Below are 20,441 nucleotides of genomic sequence, written 5' to 3'. Positions count from 1 at the left end.
TGTTGTACACAAAAAGACACCATATTGGACTACTGTGGTTTTGAATTTTAAAAAAAGTCATGCTAAGAAGACTATCAACATAAGAGAGAATACATATTTTGTGAAGACGTACGAGGTATTCAACTTCACCAAGTTATTAGGGTATTGCAAAATGGGAATGAAATGTTCCAATTATTAGTTTTTCACCCCACGTCACAAAATAGGAATGACCATATGGCAGTTTTATTTTTTTCAGTGCATGCTACTATGTAGCTAGAAAACGTTGCAATATTTAACTGATACCACGAAAGTTGCTAATAAATGTTGCAATTTTGCCGCTTCACAAGACATAGCTAAATGATTTGCTACCTAGTTTGACAGTGTTGTCAACATAGCTATGGAATGTTGCTATGTTGACAGGATTTGCAACCTAGCTACAAATTGTTGCAATTATGATGTGATTCACAGCGTTGATACAAAACTTTGCAATTTTGACGTGATTCACAGCGTAGACACAAAACTTTGCAATTTTGAACAAGGCTCACGGCATAGAGCTGAAATGTTGCAATTTTGATACGATTCACAACATAGCAATGAAATGTTGCCAATTTTGCACTGTTTTTGTACTGTACATATTTGGTGTAACAATGGATGTCTGCATACAAAGTAGCAATATGTAGCAATGTATACACTGATGTCCTTATCACAATATTAGCTGTGAGACATCGCAATCATTTAACCTACACAGATAATTATTTGTAAATAGTGTAAAATACAAACCCCAAATTTAGGAAAGTTACTTTTTAGGTTTGGTAAAACACACATCAACCAAGTGTTCGAAACTTGTTTTCTCCCTTTTTCTTTTTAGTTTCTTTTGCTTTTTGCAGTGATTTGGTTATTTAAACTAGTACTGGCAGGAGTATGTCGTAATGTCGTGTGCCACTTTCTATCTGAGGGACAGAGGGCTGAACTAATTATGATGAATGCTAATACTCGCCCTCACCCAACCTAGTCTAGTAGTCTACTGGTACAGTGTATTGTATAGTAAAAACTTCATATGACACTTCTCCAGTGTAGTCAAGACTGTTGTTTGAACACAGCAATCAGTGCTTCCCCCTCCCTCTCCCACAGCATTCATATAAACAGGTTGACGTCATCGCATCCCCATGTGATTTTAGTTTAAACAGACTGGAGGTGGACTCCTGGTTGGACATTTGCATATCACTGCAGTCCTAGAAATGTTACAAAAGTCAAAAACCTGTCAGTTTGTGATGGATTACTACTGACATGCACCCTTTGCTGCTTCGTTCACCACAGGAGAGCACCACAATTTAACACCTTTTGTAACCGTCTTGACTAGACTGGAGAAGTGTAATTAAGTTTTTGATATGTAATACACTGTACCAGTTTAGAATGCAAGACTAGCTGCTCGTCTAGCTGCTTTCTTTACAACCAGAGGTCACCACTGAGGGCACTAGATAAGTTCCCATCATCTTTCAGATTGATTCAGCAACCCCCAAAGCACAGACATCATCTCGCCAACATACATCATTTATTTCTGATTCTGTTAAACTTTACTTTGTTTTTTAAATTCATAATTACAATCAGATATTTAAAAATCGAAGACAATTTGGTAATATTATAATTTGTGCCACATTCAATCTCAACCAGTCTTGTGTATGATTCAATTATTTGCCGATTACTGTACAGATTCTTTTTAAAAAGTACAAAGTTGCACAAAGAGAGAATAACATTTTTTTTTGTTAAAATGGTGATTTTGAGGTTTTTTATTTGATGAAAAATAAATGACTTCTTTGCATCTGTGATAATCAGGAACAACCAATCATTCAGTGAGGAGGTATAACAAAAGTAAAACAAGTAAATGAAAGGGTTGTATATTAGATGCAAGCTGTATGTAAATACTTACATTGTACCACATAGCATTTCAACAGATGAGTCTTAAATGTCGCAGGACACATGCTTAACACAGACACAATATCAAGGGATGTTGATGTAATAGACCTGCTGCCAGTTACAATATGCACTGTGAGTCTCTCCATACAAAGCCATGTATTGTGTACACACTGAGGGGCTTGCACGAACTGAGCTACTCAGGTGGATGGTTGTCACCAGACTTTACCCTGGTTTCACCCGTAAAATCTCTGTCTGTCATTGAATGGCGATTAGTCTTTGTTCTATAAAATCTCTCATAATCAAAGAGATCAACATGTCTTTCCGTCATTTCTTGATGAAAATATTATTTCAAACGTAATCAAGACTAAATGTAACAACATAAGCAACACCCTCGTGCATTGCATCTTGGAACTGGAAAATCGACTATTATACTCACTGTAGGGCAGCATCTCTGATAACGAGTTTCTGTCAAGTGGCAAATTCAACTTTATTTTCTCACTTTAGTACAAACTGGTCAAGTTTACGAGAAACTCCCATCGTTGACATTCTTGATACAGGGTGAGATTTTAAACCAAGGCATCGCTTTCACCCATTAACGCAATCCACCACATGCAACAACTAAGTGCTAGATTGTGTTTATCTATGTTTGTCGATATCTTGGTTTCCATAGTAATAGATGTACTGTCTTCAACCTATGAATTTTCTCATAAATTCCAGAATTGTATATTCTTTATGGAAATTCTCCTGGTTGTTTTTGTACAGAGTAGAAAATGTATAGTTTGGAGAAATTGATTCTCTCAATACGCAAGTGTATTCAATCAATCAAAGACTAATACCCAGTATTTTGCTAGGGTTGTCTTGTGAGTGAGTTGGTAAAATCTACCAGAGTCACTAGAGCTTCAAAACAATTGTATAGTACCAAATACATGTATGGAAATATGTGCACAGTTTACTGGCTTTTCCCTCTGTTACCAAGGTTCCGAAACTTAGCAAAAGTACTGCAAAACTTGGGGAGAGTGTACAATAAAAGTAGCATACAACATTGTATCACTGTTCCTGTTTTGTCCCCATGGAGAAAAAATACACGGGGTCAGATCAACTCCTTGCATAATGCTTGCGGAGAACATTATTGGTGTTGGTGGTACCTACCGGTAATGCTTTTGTTGTTGTTTTTCTGCATTTTTTTTTGTTCTATTTAATTCAAGTGTTAACTGTTTCTATATTTGAAAGAAAAAAAAATATATGAAAAGTGTAAAAAATATAAGTTATGGTTATATGTATAAGTAGAGGCACTTTTTAGAGCAAAAGAAATAACTTTGCCAATTCCTTGCATTTTTATTATAAATTAAAAGACAGAAAAAAAACCATTCCTGTTTTAAAATTGTAAGATAATGATATTCTCTGTGAAAGTAATCTTTGTAGATTTATTATGAATTTTCAATAATGAGAAATAAAGGTTCATTACATATTACAGATTTTGTAAAGTTATAATTCTTCATCAAGATAGAGGTGCTAAACCCTTTGAATGGTATACTGAATATATGTAGGATCCCCTAGGCTAGGCACTGAAATACACCCCCCCCCCCACACACACATCAATGACCCAGAGTTGCTGAACCTTTTGAATGCAATTTTACTCTAGTTTGTATTTGCAGAGCCCCCTCAACAGAAATACCCCCCCCCCCCCCCCCCATCAGCGAGAGGTGCTGAACTCTTTGTGTATGTCATATTCTATTTCTATGTGTGCCCCTAGGATAGTCACATAAATACATCCCAACCCCATGAATAACTCTGCCAGGAAAGTCTTAATACTTCACATCCTTATCCCTACCTAATCCAACATGGAACTCTACATTTTTTGAGAAATGAAGCCGCTCAAAGATGATGTTGATATTTCAACCATGGATATGACAAGAACATGATTACACACAGGTACACCAAAACAACATGCCTTCCAAATACCAATCATTTACTCTGACTTCCATCGGCTCTAGAGAGCCTGGGAGAAGTGAGTTGAAACAAGATGGCTGCTCCCAGAAGCAGACCCACAACATGACCTCTAGTATAAAATCACATGGTGACAACTCAAAAGACTATTTTAGTAAAATCAAAGATATCTATGGTTAAATCAAAATGACAGAGTCCAGTGACAGTTGCCCTCTGATATGTGAATCACTTGTGCAACATTTCCCCAGATTTTGTGGTGGCAGTTGAAATCAGAGGAGTCTGGGTAACCAAGACGAAGCATGTACAAATTTACATAAGCCAACCTCAAACACAGTGTGTGAGGGTGCACTGCAAACTGAGTATTTACATGATGAAAGTGAACACTTTTGAAAGAAATATACACACACAATGATGACACAGAACATACAGAATATAAATATTTATTTTCACATCAAACATTTTCCAGCTTGACTTCTTTGTGACAGTAATTTTTACAGTGCAACTGTTATGTTTTAATCATACACTCTTTCATGTCCCTCACTACACAAACCCAGATTTTAAGGAAATTGAAAAATAATTTGTTTCTGGGCAGAAATATAGAAAGACATTTCCCAAAGTGAACTTATGTAGAAGACAGAAATCACCATGGTGATTGCAACTTGGTATGGGCGTAAGATCACGATGCAACATATCATGTTTATCAGCAAACAAACAACACTTAGGAACAGGAAATACAGATATTTTCATAAACTTTGGGTTATGGAGAGTCATTTCATGATTTCACATCACATAATTTTCACTCAGTTGCCAAGAAACACCAAATTGAAACTCTTCTTCACCTCATTGTTCTTTCAGTGGAACACCATTGCATTATGGGTCTTTAGCAGACATGATTATTCATGACTATCTGAAGGCAAAAAGCTCTCAGGAGCATTTTTACTGTTTGTTTTATCTTCAGGCAAATGCTATACCAGTGCCTGGAAAAAAAGTAAAATGATGTCTCTTATTGCTGTAAGATTAAAACAAAATCTATATCAGCCAAAACCAGAAAGTCTAGATTCAGAGACTGAATTATTTCCATGTTTTGCTTGGAAACCTAATGATTTTATACTGGTACCTATTCACTAATCTGGTATCTGTTCACTACTCTGGGATTCAGCCTTCTTCTGTGGTTTTATCTTGGGATTTGGAGCTGCAAAGTACAGAAGATGCAAAATTAATACCTCATGAACTGGAAACCACCAAAAATTACATTTTGCAAATGCTTACATCTTTATGAAATAATATTCATTGGATTGGTAAACCAAACTCTAATCACTTCTTGTCACATTGCCATACAGAAGATGTGTAGCAATTGATGCAGCAGTTTTTGAGATATAGTGTCCACAGACAGACAGACAGACAAACAGACAGACAGACAAAAGCATAACATAACCTTCCCTAACAGTTGCCGATGGTACAAAGGATAACTATTTTTGGTCAGGTTGATGCATGTGCAAAACTTAGTGAATAAATCAGTCTTACCATTTGGGTTTTGACCTCTGTAAAATTCCTTCAATAAATTAATTGCTTCTTCAGCAAAGATGCCTGAAATGCACTAAAAAGAAAGGTACACAGTAGGTATCGATAGAATCAAATACACAACCCTAAATAATAGCGCCAATGGCAGTGAAGCACAACTGTATTATGTTAAGTATTTTTAGAAGGTTTGATAAATGAGACGGTGGGTTAATTGACACCCACAGACACATTACCATGCCTCCAGCAATACATATACAAAAACTGAATTTGATAGCTGAGTTGTGCTAAAAATGAATGTCAACAAAATGATTTTACCTTGAATGGTTTTCCCTGAGAAGAGCGTTGATCCTGATGAACATTTAGCACTGATCCACAGCCACCAAATCTTTCATTAGCACAACCATAAACTACTAGTGGAATATCTGTACATTACATTATGTTAAAGGCACAATTTGGAGTAGGATTCAAATCTAGATGTGAAATACAGTTATTTGGCAGAGATATAGAAAAGGTTGGTCCACAACAAAAGAATGATCCCATGTAATCCTTAGTAAAGGGAACACCACTCCAGGTAGACTGTAATGATATCATTGGCAGTGTTCGTGCTAGGGCTTATTTGCGCACTATTTGTGCAAGGTCTTTGTCTGCTCTCGCAGTCAAATTTCATGTTTTGGGCAACCTTATATCCAAGCAATTGAAGCATCAAGAATGAAACAGAAAATATATACAAAGAAAGTATAATTAATGATTAAATAAAATGTTGTCATAGAGTTTTATTTCTCTCTATTCAGCATCCAAGAGCAGGTAAAAAGTGTTCGCTTCATATTGCAAATAAACATATGATTTTGCTTCCAGCCTATGGCTGAAAGGGGTATACCCCCTTCTGAACCATTCCCCATGGCCCCACAAGCATGGCCACCATGTCACCCATTTTTTATCCTTCTCCTTAAGTTGCTTTGTCTCAAAACACAGTCAATGGTCTGGGATTTGGGGAAAGGGAGATTAGACTGTGCCCACAACGGCTGATCTGTCTGTCTACACAGATAAAGACATTTTCATCAACTTTGAGTTATGAAAAACTATTTCAACGTTCTACATTCCCTTCATAAGGTGCAAGTTCAGAGAAACATCAAGTTGAATTTGTCCTTCATTTGGATATCATTGCTGTGAGTCACACTGCCTCATGTGAATAGGTTACTTTGAAATGAATTCTCATACAAAGGATACTCAGTAGTTTAAGAGCACCAGTGCACATAATACATGGCTCTACAGTTACATACAACACAAGATGTGAAAAGACTTCCTTTTGGTCAACTTGATTTTGATCACACCATTCTAGAACCTCGTCAATAGCTATCATTTCTGCATGCCTGGTAGCCTATATAGTGACAAAAAAAGTAAAATTTTAGACTGTAATTCAGCACTGCATTTATTGCTGTTATGATGGTTTATTAAACAGAAACAGAGGGCGATATAAACTTCTAGTCACGTATGACCCCCACCTTAGTCTCGCATGTCTAAAGGTCATGTGTTTGGAAAAATGGGTGAATCTGTTGACAAGACTGAAATATTGAATGCAGCCAAAAATTTCAAGTTAAAAAATTTTCAAGGTTCATTTTGGAGCAAAGTTCAATTTAATACACTAGTTTATCAACAAATATTAATTTGCATTTAAAAAAATAAATGAAAAATCAGAGAAATGTACCGTCTGACTTCCAGTGTGGGATAGTTAGAAAGAGATTTCCCAGACTCTCGTTTGGGCAGTCTCATAGAAAAGCCCACACAGTAGGAGTCTGGGTACCCAAGACTAACGTACTCTGTATCTTAGTTTTAACACATTTTACCATAGACCCTCCTGGAGGGTCTATAGTTTTACTGATACATGATTACTGTTTTATTGCTGCTCCACAGCTAATTGTTAGTCCCCTGCTTCAAAACTTAGTGAAAAAACTCTGAGTACAACCAGCGTACTTTGTTAGCAAAAAATCTAAGTCAAGTAGCAACTGAAAAAGTTTCTTACATTTTTGGTTTCATTGACAGCATTTCTACCCATACCAATAATTTCATTGTTATACACCATAAGACACCCAACTGGTACTTCACCTTGTGACAAGGCTTCCTTTCCCTGAAAAGACAATAAACGTATTTCAGTATGTACACTACTGTCATGTGAATAAATTACATTCAACATTTATAATTCATCTTTATTGAATAAAAAAGTAGTCAAACCATGTAAATCTTCACATATTGGGTATGCCTCCTGTTCCCTGTGGTGTCAAGGTATCTATAGGCTAGGCACTGCACGGACCAAAAATCACATTTTCACTACCAGATTTTAGTGATGCACAGCCCATCTTATTTCTACACTACCTAGAGAAAGGGTGAGATTGGTGTCATTAGGTTCCTGTAAGTGTACATCTACATCCTGACCACACCTCACCCGACCCCGCACCACTCACTACCATCACCATGACCATCAAATTTGAAGAACAGCAAGATGAAAAATGAGCAGATACACGACATACTCAAACTTATATGTTGGACGAATACATTTAGATACACGAAAACGTTTCTCTGACAGTGACAACTCCAAAAGCATATAGATAAAATATGTAGTTTCAGGGAACGTACCATATCTAGTGACTTTTGCATCCATTTCTGTATTTCATCGTCGTTCAAATCTTCCACCTTGTCCACCATGCTCTGTTGTTATTGTCGTCTCTACGAAACGAACTCTCTGATTGGTTTATCGTCCGTAAGGGTTGGGTAGCTGACCAATAATCACCACGGATAGGTAACGCTCGCTCGCTAGTTCAAAGGTCATATCAGGTCAAAAGGCGGAAGTGTTTACGTACGTAAATACGATCTGATACAGATTCCAACAGAATGGTGGAAAATATCATAAAAGGTAAGTTCAACTACGTATTTGCGATCTTTTGAGCAAAGAAAACTATTAAAATAGAATTAAGGGTGACCCTGCTTGCAGGCAACACATTGTAAACCGCGATTCGATTAATTTCTGTCCGAGTTCCACTCACCGAAGTCGCGAAGAGGGTGGTGGTCGATTGGTCATAATAGCGTTGTTACAAAATTTGCTTATACTGCCATTAGGTTAAGATATTTGTAGGATTCAGAACTCGTCAAGTTTATAATTCATATGTTTTGTGTGATTTTTTTGTGTAAAATAGTTTGTATTCATATACATTATATTATGAATATTTTTAATGATACCATTATAATGGTGGATACAGAATATTCTTGCAGACGGAGTAAGTCGGAACTCGATTCTGATATTGTCCCTCTCCTTACGAGGGACATTGTCAGTATCGCGTACCGTACACCGTCTGCAAGCAGGGCTAAATGGTTGACAGCTATAGTAATGAGTAGGAATTTATTTTTGTTTATCTGTGTATAATGCACGAGTCAATGTCAACCCCCACCCTCCCCACCTCGGGGCATAGTGGGGGATTTGGAAATTAGTCTTGTGAAATTATACCCCACCCCCTGGGGCAAGACATTCTGGAAAATCCCCACCTAAAACAAGTAAAACTCCCAACATTTCCCCCACCCCAATGGGTGGGGCATTCAGAAATTTTGACTGACACACAACCACTCTTTTACGTCCGTGAAAATGACTAGGGAGGTCAATATGAGGCAATTGCCCCACCCCCTCGGGCATTGTTTCATGGCAAACACGGTCTAATCCCCCACATTTGTCCCGTATCACCCGAGGCGGGGTCCCTCGGGCATTACATTGACTCGTGCATAAACATGCAATATAAACCTATGTCCTTCTAATGTACAAACAGACACGGGTCAGATACATGCACGGTTGTTGGACCACAGACCAATACTTCAAGGTGAACTCAAATATTTTGTCAAGGAATTTGAGGTAAGTATTATCCAATAAGCCATGCTAGAGCCAAGTTGAACAAAAAAAAAGTATGGAATATATACACATCACGACAATGTGCATGTAATATCACTGGTTCAGCTGTGTTTGAAATTACGAGTCAACACGTTCAAAATTGCCATTGCTTTCCCTGATTTTTCTTTGACATTTAATACTGGCACTGGTATAATTATGTTATTCTCCAATATTTTTCTTCATTCAGCCAGATAACACTCATGACCTAAGGGTTGTCATTACTCATCTAGCGACTTGTAGTGACAAGGCCCCTTAGATCACTCATATTTTCCTTGGCTGAACAAAGAATAACATTGGGGGATAACATCTAATTAATTTAAAAACCCACACACATATTGATTATTCAGTGAGCTCTGTCATGGAAGAGACTTGCACAGGATGAGGCATTCTGGGAAACAAACATATTTAGGATCTTCACACCTTACATAATCCATGCACTGACAATACTAAGGCTATTGTTTACAGAGATGTGAAGCTCCTAACTAAATGCTTGTTTCCCAGCATACATTACCCCTTAATGTACAGCAGACCTAAAAAAATACAAAAATATTTGTATTTAAGGGTATAAAACAGATTCCATTAAAATGGTTCAAAATCTGCTCATTCAAACTATTGATTTTGTTCCTAAGTTATGCCTCATCTGTTTTTAACAGACCAAAAGAAATGACAGAGAGTATGACAGACTGAAGAAGATTCTAAATCAGATGACTGATACAAATGAAAGATTTATTCCTGAAAATGTGACATTGATGGAAAAACAACTACCAGATCTCAGAGAACAGTGTAAGTAGCAATTACCAGATCTCAGAGAACAATGTAAGTAGTAACTACCAGATCTCAGAGAACAATGTATGTTAGCAATTACCAGAACTCAGAGAACAATGTAAGTAGCAACTACCAGATCTCAGAGAACAATGTAAGTAGTAACTACCAGATCTCAGAGAACAATGTAAGTAGTAACTACCAGATCTCAGAGAACAATGTAAGTAGTAACTACCAGATCTCAGAGAACAATGTAAGTAGTAACTACCAGATCTCAGAGAACAATGTAAGTAGCAACTACCAGATCTCAGAGAACAATGTAAGTACATGAAAAGTCCAGTAGTTCTTTTTATTTGTATATTTCCTAAGACCCAACCAATCCTATATATATAGAATGTGACTAGAAATTGGAGCCCTCTATGGCAAGGTTTGAAACAGTCAATATATCGCTAATGGAAAGATGCTGAAACCAAAAGTGCATATAAGGGTGAAACTTATAATTTTATTTTATTGCTCAAAAATTTAGAATTGCTTTAATGGATTCACCGTGCTTCCAACATTTGATTTCCATTTATGTCTCATCTGAAAACACACTTTATTGTGAAAAGCGTACCTATAAAGCAGATATTTTTAATTTTTTTAGAATTTTTAATCTCTTTGTTTTGTTAAAATCAGTAACTGGTGCAAACAGAATGTGTTCCAGAATTCTGGTAAAAGAAGAACAAAGGAATGCTGTGAGTATAAACCTTTACTTGCAACTAACTGAACTCAGATCTGGTATTAGTATAACTTGTAAATGATCCGATGACTTATTTATTATATGGCATTGCATAAAAATATTCAGGAAATTCTTACTATGTAATCAACTATTCTAAAAATACCAGAAGAGAATTGTAATGTTAGAGAAGACATGCATCGACATTAACATTATATCCATAAAAATTAAGACACAACCACTTCAACAATAACATTGACGAAATATGAATGTTTTCAGATTTGCCTTGAATAATTTGAATTTCTGTTTCAACCAAAGATCAGATGAAGGTGATTCCACATATAATACAAAAGTCTGTGAAATGTGGTATTAATATTATATCTTTCAATTTTGTACAAAAATGACATGGATCAACTTGAAAATGACTTGAGGATCATCACACCTTAGCAGGCTTTTTCAAGGAGGTGGAATTGAATATATAAGTATATTGTACATATTTAAAATGGTCTTATGGATGAGGATTTGGTATTTATGTTAGATTGGACTTGGTCAATGTTGTTTCACAAGTAGAGAAAGCCATGATAAAATTTTTTATATAAATTATAAATCCAACATAAATACCCAATCCTTATCCATATGTCCACTGTAACAAATTTGTGTACGTGTCTTGTAGACTGATCCCCTGAAAGACAAGAAGACTGAGAGATATCGACAGTGGTCAGACTTTACCAAACATCAAGGAGAGAAAAGTATAGCTGTAGATAAGGAACATGTACAAAGAATGAAAGACATCAATGAACACTATGAAGAAATGAACAAAACTTTACTAAAAAATGTACAGACTTGATATTTATGATAATGTTCAGTTGGGTTCTTTGTCAGTAAATTGTCATAGAATATTTTAATCATGGAAAGTTTCGCTAAAGACTTATTTTGGGTTATTTCGCTGGAAGACAAAAACGTAACTGACTAAAATGCCTTCTTGTACATAAACACAATGTACCAGTCTGGTAATTAGTAAAAATTAGGCTTTGAGAACTAGCTGAAGACTGTAAATCGCATCATTTTTCCAATGACTAAAATACCTTCTTGTACGTCAACACACTGTGTACCAGTCTGGTAATTAGTAAAAATTAGGCTTTGAGAACTAGCTGAAGACTGTAAAATCACAAAATTTTCTAGTGGTGAAAATGCCTAGGTTTACAGTATATTTGGCAATACTGGAAAGCACATAATGTATACTATGTCTATCCTTGAACATGTGTACATGTATCTAGTCAGTAAACCATAAATTAACAATAGCTTCATTTGAATAGTATGAGATTTGAAGACACAGGGCTACAAATCTTGCTAAAAAATCGTTCATTATATCTTTGTGAATGAGGGCCATTCAGAACAAGAAATTTTATCTGAGCATAACTCCCTTGAAAATACTGCAATGTTGGTGTTGTATTCCATAAGTTGTTCGCTTCCCATCGTAGATACATAGTAATCTTTGACATTCTTTTACTTTACATGTGAGACACTAAAACCATAAATACCCAAGGAATAATTTTGCACAGTATTCTACAGTCCTTAGAAAGATGGGTCTCAAAAGGCACGCTTTTCTAGATGAGGGACAAAGCTCTCAAGAAACGGAGCTGTGAGGTGATGATACCCCAATTTAATTGAGCAAGGGCGCTGTATTCTCAATTTCCTGTTACCAGTCTAGAATTATGGCTTATTACTTACAAGTAACCTTTGACCTGGTTCTGGTTGAGAGGCATACTGTATAGTAACTATGATTTAGCAACCACCTGAATGTTTAAACTATTATTGTTGTAAACTTTTGTTATATTTTTTAATTAGATTTTTTAGTCATTTTACTCTATTGCAATAAATGGCATGACAATCCCTCAATTTTATTCATCATTTTGACTGAGAATGGGTAGGGCTTTCCTTAAACAAAGTAATAGCTAAAGTTAATATACAATACTTTTTGCAACCACACCCTGATATAAAAATGAGGAGAATTGGAAATTGATTCTTTCACAATGGCTAATAATACATGTATATGTAGATGATGTGATTTCAATTGACTATGTACTCAGAAGCTTATATTTAGTCGAGTGTACAATTCTCTTTGCCCACATTATCTGCATATCTTGAAATCATTGGGTTTTTTCCAGCTAATGAATAAAATTCATAATTAAACAATCATTTGAATAGTATGTACAGTTATTTAGCAGAACAGAACTCTGGCTCAGTTGTACTATGGGTATGATAAGTAGTGACTGTCCATCTGTCTGGTGTATGTGTGTGTGTGTGTGTGTGTGTATGTGTGTGTGTGTGTGTGTGTGTGTGTGTGTGTGTGTGTGTGTCTGTGTGAACAACTAGCTCATCAAGATGTAAACTGAATATAATGTAGATGTGTAAGTAACAACTCAAAAATCGATCAAATGGAAACTGAATTTCTCCTTTACTAAGAAAAAAAAAGGATTTTTTGTGTGTGTGCCTTCGTGCATTATCTGTCCAGATCATTTGCTGGCCACTGAAGCATGAATGTGTATGTAGCGCCACCTTTTGGCAGAACATGAAGTTGTCTGTAGAGAGAGAGAGAGAGCATTTGATTTGGTTCAAATTAAGAACTGTATATTAGGCTTGTTCCCTAAACTGAATGTTTAATTTAACGGACAAAGGGTTGGTAATTACAAGTAAAGTGAAAATGTTAGAAAATTTATGAAAAGAAAACATTTTGGTGGTAGTCACATCTATGATAATGTTTTGTAATATTTTTGTGTCACCATCAGCACTACATCAGAACTGCCATTGAGTTGATCAAGCTGTTTTAGAGAAATCAATGATACAGAGAGACAGCCACACAGAAACACACACATACACACGCACACTGCCATTTCATTACTTCCCCTTATGGGAGTAAAAACTGCATGCTATTTTTTTATGGCTCTTTGACTTCTCTTTTTTGAATGAAATTATTACTTCGTTTCTTTCAACCAAAAAATGCAAAGATGCATTGATAAATTGAACACGTACATATTATTGATGTACATAATTGAAAAATACAGAGATTAAACAGTAACAAATGAACAACAATGGAATAAAAATTCAAAATTACATAGGAGCTTCTTTCTTTCATTTCAGAAACCTGATTGTGTTTCTTGATTAGTATTTCTCAAGAACCTTCATAATTTTTGTGATTTTAGTATTTTTTTTCTTGAATAAACAAAATGTTTAGGGTCAGCACTGAAAACTAGGTGGGGTCTGGTAACCTAAACCAAACAATTTTTTTAGGCCTAATTACAAATGCTCTAAAGCAGTTAAATGTCAGGTCTTCAGAGGTGAAATTTTAACACTGATATCCAATGTTTATGTACATAGTCAAAGTCAAAATCTATCAGCAAGACAGTTTGTAGTTGAAAGCACTCAGCTTATGAACAGCGCCCTCTATCATGGAGTGAACAAGATGGACAGTTTGCAGTCAAGAGCTCTCAGCTTATCAAAAAGCATGTGTGTATTGGTTAATATTTTAGTACTCATAAATTCATATATTTCACAATACACATGATAGATATGCACACATAAAATAACTTTCCATTTTTTTCTTGAAACAAGTCACATAAATATTAGTATTTATTAACTGATAAACGAATATACAACAAACACTTGGAATTACATGTACAGATAAAAAATAGTTTTAAAGAAAATAGTTATACTGCGAAATACATTAATATACTTCTAAATCTGATTCACTGGGTGTTTTTATTTAACAAAACCACATTCAAGCGAAGGAAATCATGAAAATTATGTCTGTTTTTCCAAAAGCGGTAAAAGTTCTCAAAAATTTAAAGATAAATGATATTAAAATTCCAAAATGTTGACTTTTTTTAGAAAAAGTTGAACGTCAGTATTAATATTCACATTTGTGGTGAATTGAATTTGTATAACTAAAGCTTTAATATGTGAAGTACTGTGGAAAAGTATTAAAATATGACAGAGAACGATAACTTATGAAGCATGTTTGTCCTGCCCAGCAGAAGAGGTCCATCATAAAAATATGAAAAATTAATACTGCATCATATTTGATAAAAAAAACTGCTTGACTGAAATTCACTTTTGATATAAATATTTTTGAAATGGGTTAAGTGACTTTGTAAAATGCAAATTAAAAAATATAGGAGAATATGCAAATTGTTGCTCTCAATGTTGCCATACATTAAGTGGCACAAATTGAGGGTGGATAAGCCTTCAGGTGGAAATACTTACATAAGCCCTTGAATAAACTATTCTAGTGTTGCATTGTATTGTATTGTATTGTATTGTATTGTATTGTATTGTATTGTATGTTAATGTCGAGGCATGTCTTCTATGACATTTGTTTTCTGGCATTGTTAACAGTTAGATGAATGGTAGAGATCTCATTCCTGTTTTTATATATATATAATAAATTACTTGATCAGATCATGTATAATTTAAATTAAATCTCATTAGAGTTGAGATCAGTAATTCAATGTAGGATATAAAATAAATGTTTATACTTAGACACCCCCCCAAAAAACAAACAAACAAACAAACAAACAAACAAAAGAACAAAACAAAAAAAACTTTTTTTATCCTACATTGAAGTACTGATCTCACCCCTTACCAGATTTGAATTCAGTCAATTGCAAGTGATGGTTAGGTATGCTTCAATAAGTAGAATACTGTGAATATCTTTTAAATATGCAGAAAAAGTATGTCCAAAAATGTACAAACCCCTTCAAATTTCCTCAGGTTTATTCTTTACTTGTAAATAATTGTCCTATTGACTGATAGGCTGATGTGTTCAAGTTATAGATTATCAGCTTTGACCGAGTACAAAAAAGGGCTCGAATCATTGGTTTCACATTTTGGTAAAACTTTCCGCGCAATTTGCTTCAATGTTAATAGTTTTACATGATATTCCAATCATAACACTATTATACTGTGTTTACCTATTTCAATCTTTAACTCTCACACACTTTTAACACTTCTCTCTACATCCTTCCATGTTCTCAAATTGTTTCTCTGTATCCTTTCATTTTGTTCGTAGTTCTGTGTCTGTGTCTGGAGCTCTTTGAGAACAGGTGCATTATAAATTTGCTTATTATTACTATTTATTATTATTATGTTTTGCCTCTTGCACTATGCATCACTGTGGGTGGCGGTGGGTGGGGGTCTACACTAAGTAGCCTGTTGTACTAGTATACACATTATTGTGGGATGATGCAATAACTATGAACAGGATTCCAAAACCTAAATTTCACCAGAACACTTTATTTAACATATGATATATATAAAACTAAATGAATTTGATAGGTTAAGGTTTTTGTTTACTGGGTAGATAATAGCACTTTTACTGATACACACAACAGGATCCTTATTGTATTAATTATTGAATTAATGTACACAAAATATTCTCCTCAATCATGAACCTGTTGTGTTCTGCTGAAATCTAGCTGGTAAAATAATGTCACCTTTGCTAAATAGTATGGTATGGACCATCTTCTGGTGAAAACTTCCTGTTTTAGCAGCACATTATTAAAGATAGTTATATGACAAAAGATACCATCTTGAGTTTAAATCTCAAACATACATGTATACGGACTCTTAAAATAATGTGACTTCTCTACTACCAAGTGACAAACATAGCCAACAGCCCAGTCGTTTGGAGATTATGGCTCCTGCCTTCCACTATATGCCTAACATACAGATAATATTTTTACCTAAAATTTACCCACTGTCTGAGAGGATGCCAATAGTGTCACCATGTGATTAGAACAGTTGAGTAGTATGATATATATATGATTACCATATTCAAATATCATATGCATACATTTAAGCCTTAAATACACAACTGCTATATGGCCTTAACGTAGTGGGAAGGCAAAAATCCCTAGACACATGACTTGATTCTACGCTAGAACAAACGAATTAACCAGAATAAACCTGTGAGGTGGAGAAGGGATGGATGTATCTACTCTCATATTTACATAGTATTGTGAAAGTAAGAATAATCCATAAGTTGAATTGGTACAAGTTTGAGTTTATGTTTTTTTATTCAAAAATTTAAAAACCCATGATCCTCATATTGATGCATGCCTTCAAAGGTATGAAAAATCATCTTCTGGCATTTCAATGATGGTTATCGTTGACTGGTATTGTCAATCATTCTAATTGGTAAATTCTATCACTGGCTGTCATTGGGTTGCATTGTCAAGCATTCTGATTGGTCAATTTTATCACTGGCTGTCATTGGGCTGTCTTGTCAAGCATTCAGATTGGTCAATGCTGTCAAATCTCCTCATACTGTCTAAGTAAGTGTTCTCTTCTCTCTCTAAGTGTTCTAAGTAAGTGTTCTCCTACTAACATACATGTAGCTAGTGAAGAGCTTTGTTTTTCCACCGGCAAAAAATTGCACACTTGCAAATACCAGTACTCTACCAGTCTCTGTATAAGGTACGTCAGAATAGACTTGACTAGAAATGAATATTGGAAGGGCTTAGTTTGGTTTAATATTTAGACAGTGATGATCACCACCAGAGTAATCAGCTGAATTGTCTGTCAGACGACGTCATGATAACACATTGTACGTTGGAACAGTACACATGACCGTGCCAACTTTTTTGTGTGAACACAGCCCAGCAAGCAGTATATAAAAAGACAACGGAATCATACTTTATGGTGAGTCACTATGAACTGATTGGAAAGCATTGCTAACTGTGACTTTTCATTGTAATCATTAAAAGTGAACACCACTCCAGGAAATGAAGGCATTTTCATAAATTATGGTTTCTGGAGAGTAAATTCATGATTTTACATCACCTACAGCCATTTGCAATTTCAGAGAAACATCAAGTTGATCTTATGCCTTTATAGGGTATCTTTGCTGTGGGCCATTGCATCATGGGAGTCAGTAGAAATGATTATTCATGGTTGAACAATGAATATTTGTGACTCCTATAGGTGCTTATTCCCTTCACTGTAAATTATTTCTCAATAGTATTTATTCGCAGCTAAGATATCGGTTAAGCAAGATCAACATGTTTCTCTAAGTGATGTAGAATAATGAAATAACTCTCCAGAACCCATAGTTTCATTCTCGCAACCAGAGTGGTTATTTCTTCCACGACACTGCGAAATAATGAGCCTCTGGACGGTGCGTTTTGGACGGCGCCATAAAAGAGGCCGTGGTTTGCGACGATGCCATAGTTTATGAAAATATCTCACCACAAAGTTACTTGAAATGTCTGAGACAATCATGAAAATTATTCATCATCTCCATTCCTTGCTTATCTTGCGAATCTAATCTGAATTTCAGACCCTGGAATCTGCATATCTATTGAATTATTAAATCCTGGATTTGCATACCCTTTAGTGTTTTAGACCGCGGACTCTGCATATTTATTTAATTTTCAGACCATGGAATATTGGCATAATCCTTGAATAATGAGATCTTGAAATCTATTATTCATAAACCCCTGAATTTGCATATCCATTGATTTTTTTAAACCCTAGAATCTGCATATGTATTGGATTTTCAGACCCCATAACCTCTAGAGCTATTTTATTCATAAACCATGCAATCTGCATATCCATTGACTTTTGAGGCCTTGGAATCTGCATATACTGTATATTGAATTTGCAGACCCTGGGATCTGAATATCCATTGTATTTTAATACCTGGAATCTGCATATCAACTGAATTTTGAGGCCCTGGAATCTGGATACCTTTGAATCTTTAATATCTGGAACCTGCATACATGTCATAAATCATTCCTATAGGGGTTTCTTCATAACTTTAGGGTGGACTTTGCATACATGGTGAATCTACGATTCTGAAAGACTCCATTTTCAAGAGAAAATTATAAGTTTAAAATACATTACCAAATAAAAAGATGCTTCACATCCCACATTATCATCCCTTTCATCAACCCAGCCCCACCCCAAACCCAATCCACATTTACAAGTATTTGCAACAAAATGACAAGTTCCTGCATATATTTGCATACATTATGAGAGGATGATATTGGCTTATCTATGTACACTTTTGAAGGCAAAATAAACAAAAGAAGTTACAAATGTTAAGTTCTTTAACTACTTACTTACATGTAATACTTTACTTATTTTTTTTTGCACATTTGCAACAAAGACATGTCTAAAACATTGCATTAATATGAAGCAAAAGTTGATTATATTACAAAAGCAATAAAAAAGATAAGTTGATAAAAGCGGCATCTGTATTTTAAATAAATAAAAAATATGCGTATTAAATGATTGAACCCTAATCAGTCGTTCAAAGAAACAGTATCCCTATTGATGAAAACACTTCTTTTAACAAACTAAGGGGAATGATCCATTTCAAATTGTCAAAACCTTTCATGTGACCTTCAGCTTTCTGAAAACACCCTCAAACACCTAACAAATAGGTGATAATTAGCCTATGATGAGCACACAGAATGAGCAGATTGGCAGGTTTTTAGTAGCCATTGTTCAGTGTTCTGCATATCATGAATATTCAACAGATATGTAAATTAAGGCTCCTGAATAGAATGAGCTGATTGGCAGGTTTTTAGTAGCCATTGTTCAGTGTTCTGCATATCATGAATATTCAACAGATATGTAAATTAAGGCTCCTGAATAGGGGGGTTTGGAATTTTAACGGGGAATGCCACTCCAGGATATAAAGGTATTTTCATAAACCTTGAATTCTGAAGTCATTTTATATAGTCTCACATCACATTAATTTTCGCTCAGTTGCCAAAAAATATCAAATTGAAGATTTTTTTTTCACCTCAATTGTTCATTCACTGGAACACCTTTGCCTCATTAGTAGACATGAATATTTATTAGGTGTACACTGAATATTCATAGCCCTTAGTTATTAGACTATTTTATTAACATCCGCGTAAAAAATCATCATCTGACGATCTGTCGACAAATGAAAGTAGCATATAGATACTTATCACAAGGAAGTAAGCTCTTTGGCGTTTATGAAAATACCTTTTATTTTCTGGAGTGGTGGGTCTCTTTACAGTGCTTCCAATCCAAGCATGAGTGATAAACTACTGCAACATGTTGATACATTACCAAAATGGGTCAGACCATCTGAGTCTTTGTACAGAATATAGTACAATCAGATCAACGATGTGCTGCAATTGTGCAATAACTTCAATGATAACAAATTTCAAATTTGGCACCTCTTACAGCTATCAAGGTTTGTTGTCTAATACATCAGTACATCTAGCCATGATGATATCTACCAATAGACAGGGTTTATTTGCAAAAATGAATACTGCACGTCCATTCAACGGCATTATCAAAGTACACTGTCATTCAACTTTGCCGCTGAGTAGGCAATGTTGTGACTACTATAGCAAAATCTACGTCTATCCATCAGGACAAGTCCAGTAATGTATCAATATCTTGCAGTACTTCATCGTTCATACTTCGATCAAAAACACAGAACAGACACCTGGAGGTAAACTAACAGTTTGAAATGAATTTGTCCCCTAAAATACAGAGGTTTCCTTTGGCTCTGTTATCAAATCGCCACATCATCGAAGACATCTCGCATATAAAATTCAAAATTCATTAAGATATTTATAATAAATTGATTAGATTGAAACAAATACATATTTCATTTCTTTGGGATTTCAT

The 20,441-nt window shown here is 35.1% G+C and overlaps 2 protein-coding genes across 3 annotated transcripts; one reads left to right on the top strand and one right to left on the bottom strand.

The window, feature by feature from the left end:
- Positions 1-4,674: 4,674 nt before the first annotated feature.
- Positions 4,675-8,209, bottom strand: LOC144444542 (tRNA-specific adenosine deaminase 2-like). 2 transcript variants are annotated; one of them, XM_078133992.1, is made up of 7 exons: positions 7,993-8,209; positions 7,382-7,486; positions 6,589-6,739; positions 5,677-5,783; positions 5,365-5,437; positions 4,958-5,032; positions 4,675-4,817 (listed from the first exon to the last, which is right to left on the bottom strand). In XM_078133992.1, exons 1-6 carry the CDS (start codon positions 8,059-8,061, stop codon positions 4,965-4,967), a joined length of 573 nt encoding a protein of 190 aa, XP_077990118.1. In that variant the 5' UTR covers positions 8,062-8,209; the 3' UTR covers positions 4,675-4,817; positions 4,958-4,964. The 2 variants fall into 2 exon arrangements, with proteins under 2 accessions (XP_077990118.1, XP_077990117.1); XM_078133991.1 differs by having other exon boundaries at positions 4,675-5,032.
- Positions 8,194-12,916, top strand: LOC144444543 (biogenesis of lysosome-related organelles complex 1 subunit 5-like). Its single transcript, XM_078133993.1, has 5 exons — positions 8,194-8,269; positions 9,171-9,253; positions 9,943-10,072; positions 10,727-10,785; positions 11,440-12,916. Exons 1-5 carry the CDS (start codon positions 8,248-8,250, stop codon positions 11,611-11,613), a joined length of 468 nt encoding a protein of 155 aa, XP_077990119.1. The 5' UTR covers positions 8,194-8,247; the 3' UTR covers positions 11,614-12,916.
- Positions 12,917-20,441: the final 7,525 nt, after the last annotated feature.

The sequence above is a fragment of the Glandiceps talaboti genome, chromosome 13 (assembly GCF_964340395.1).
Source record: "Glandiceps talaboti chromosome 13, keGlaTala1.1, whole genome shotgun sequence".
Taxonomy (NCBI): domain Eukaryota; kingdom Metazoa; phylum Hemichordata; class Enteropneusta; family Spengelidae; genus Glandiceps; species Glandiceps talaboti.
This window is presented reverse-complemented; position numbering and strand designations above follow the sequence as displayed.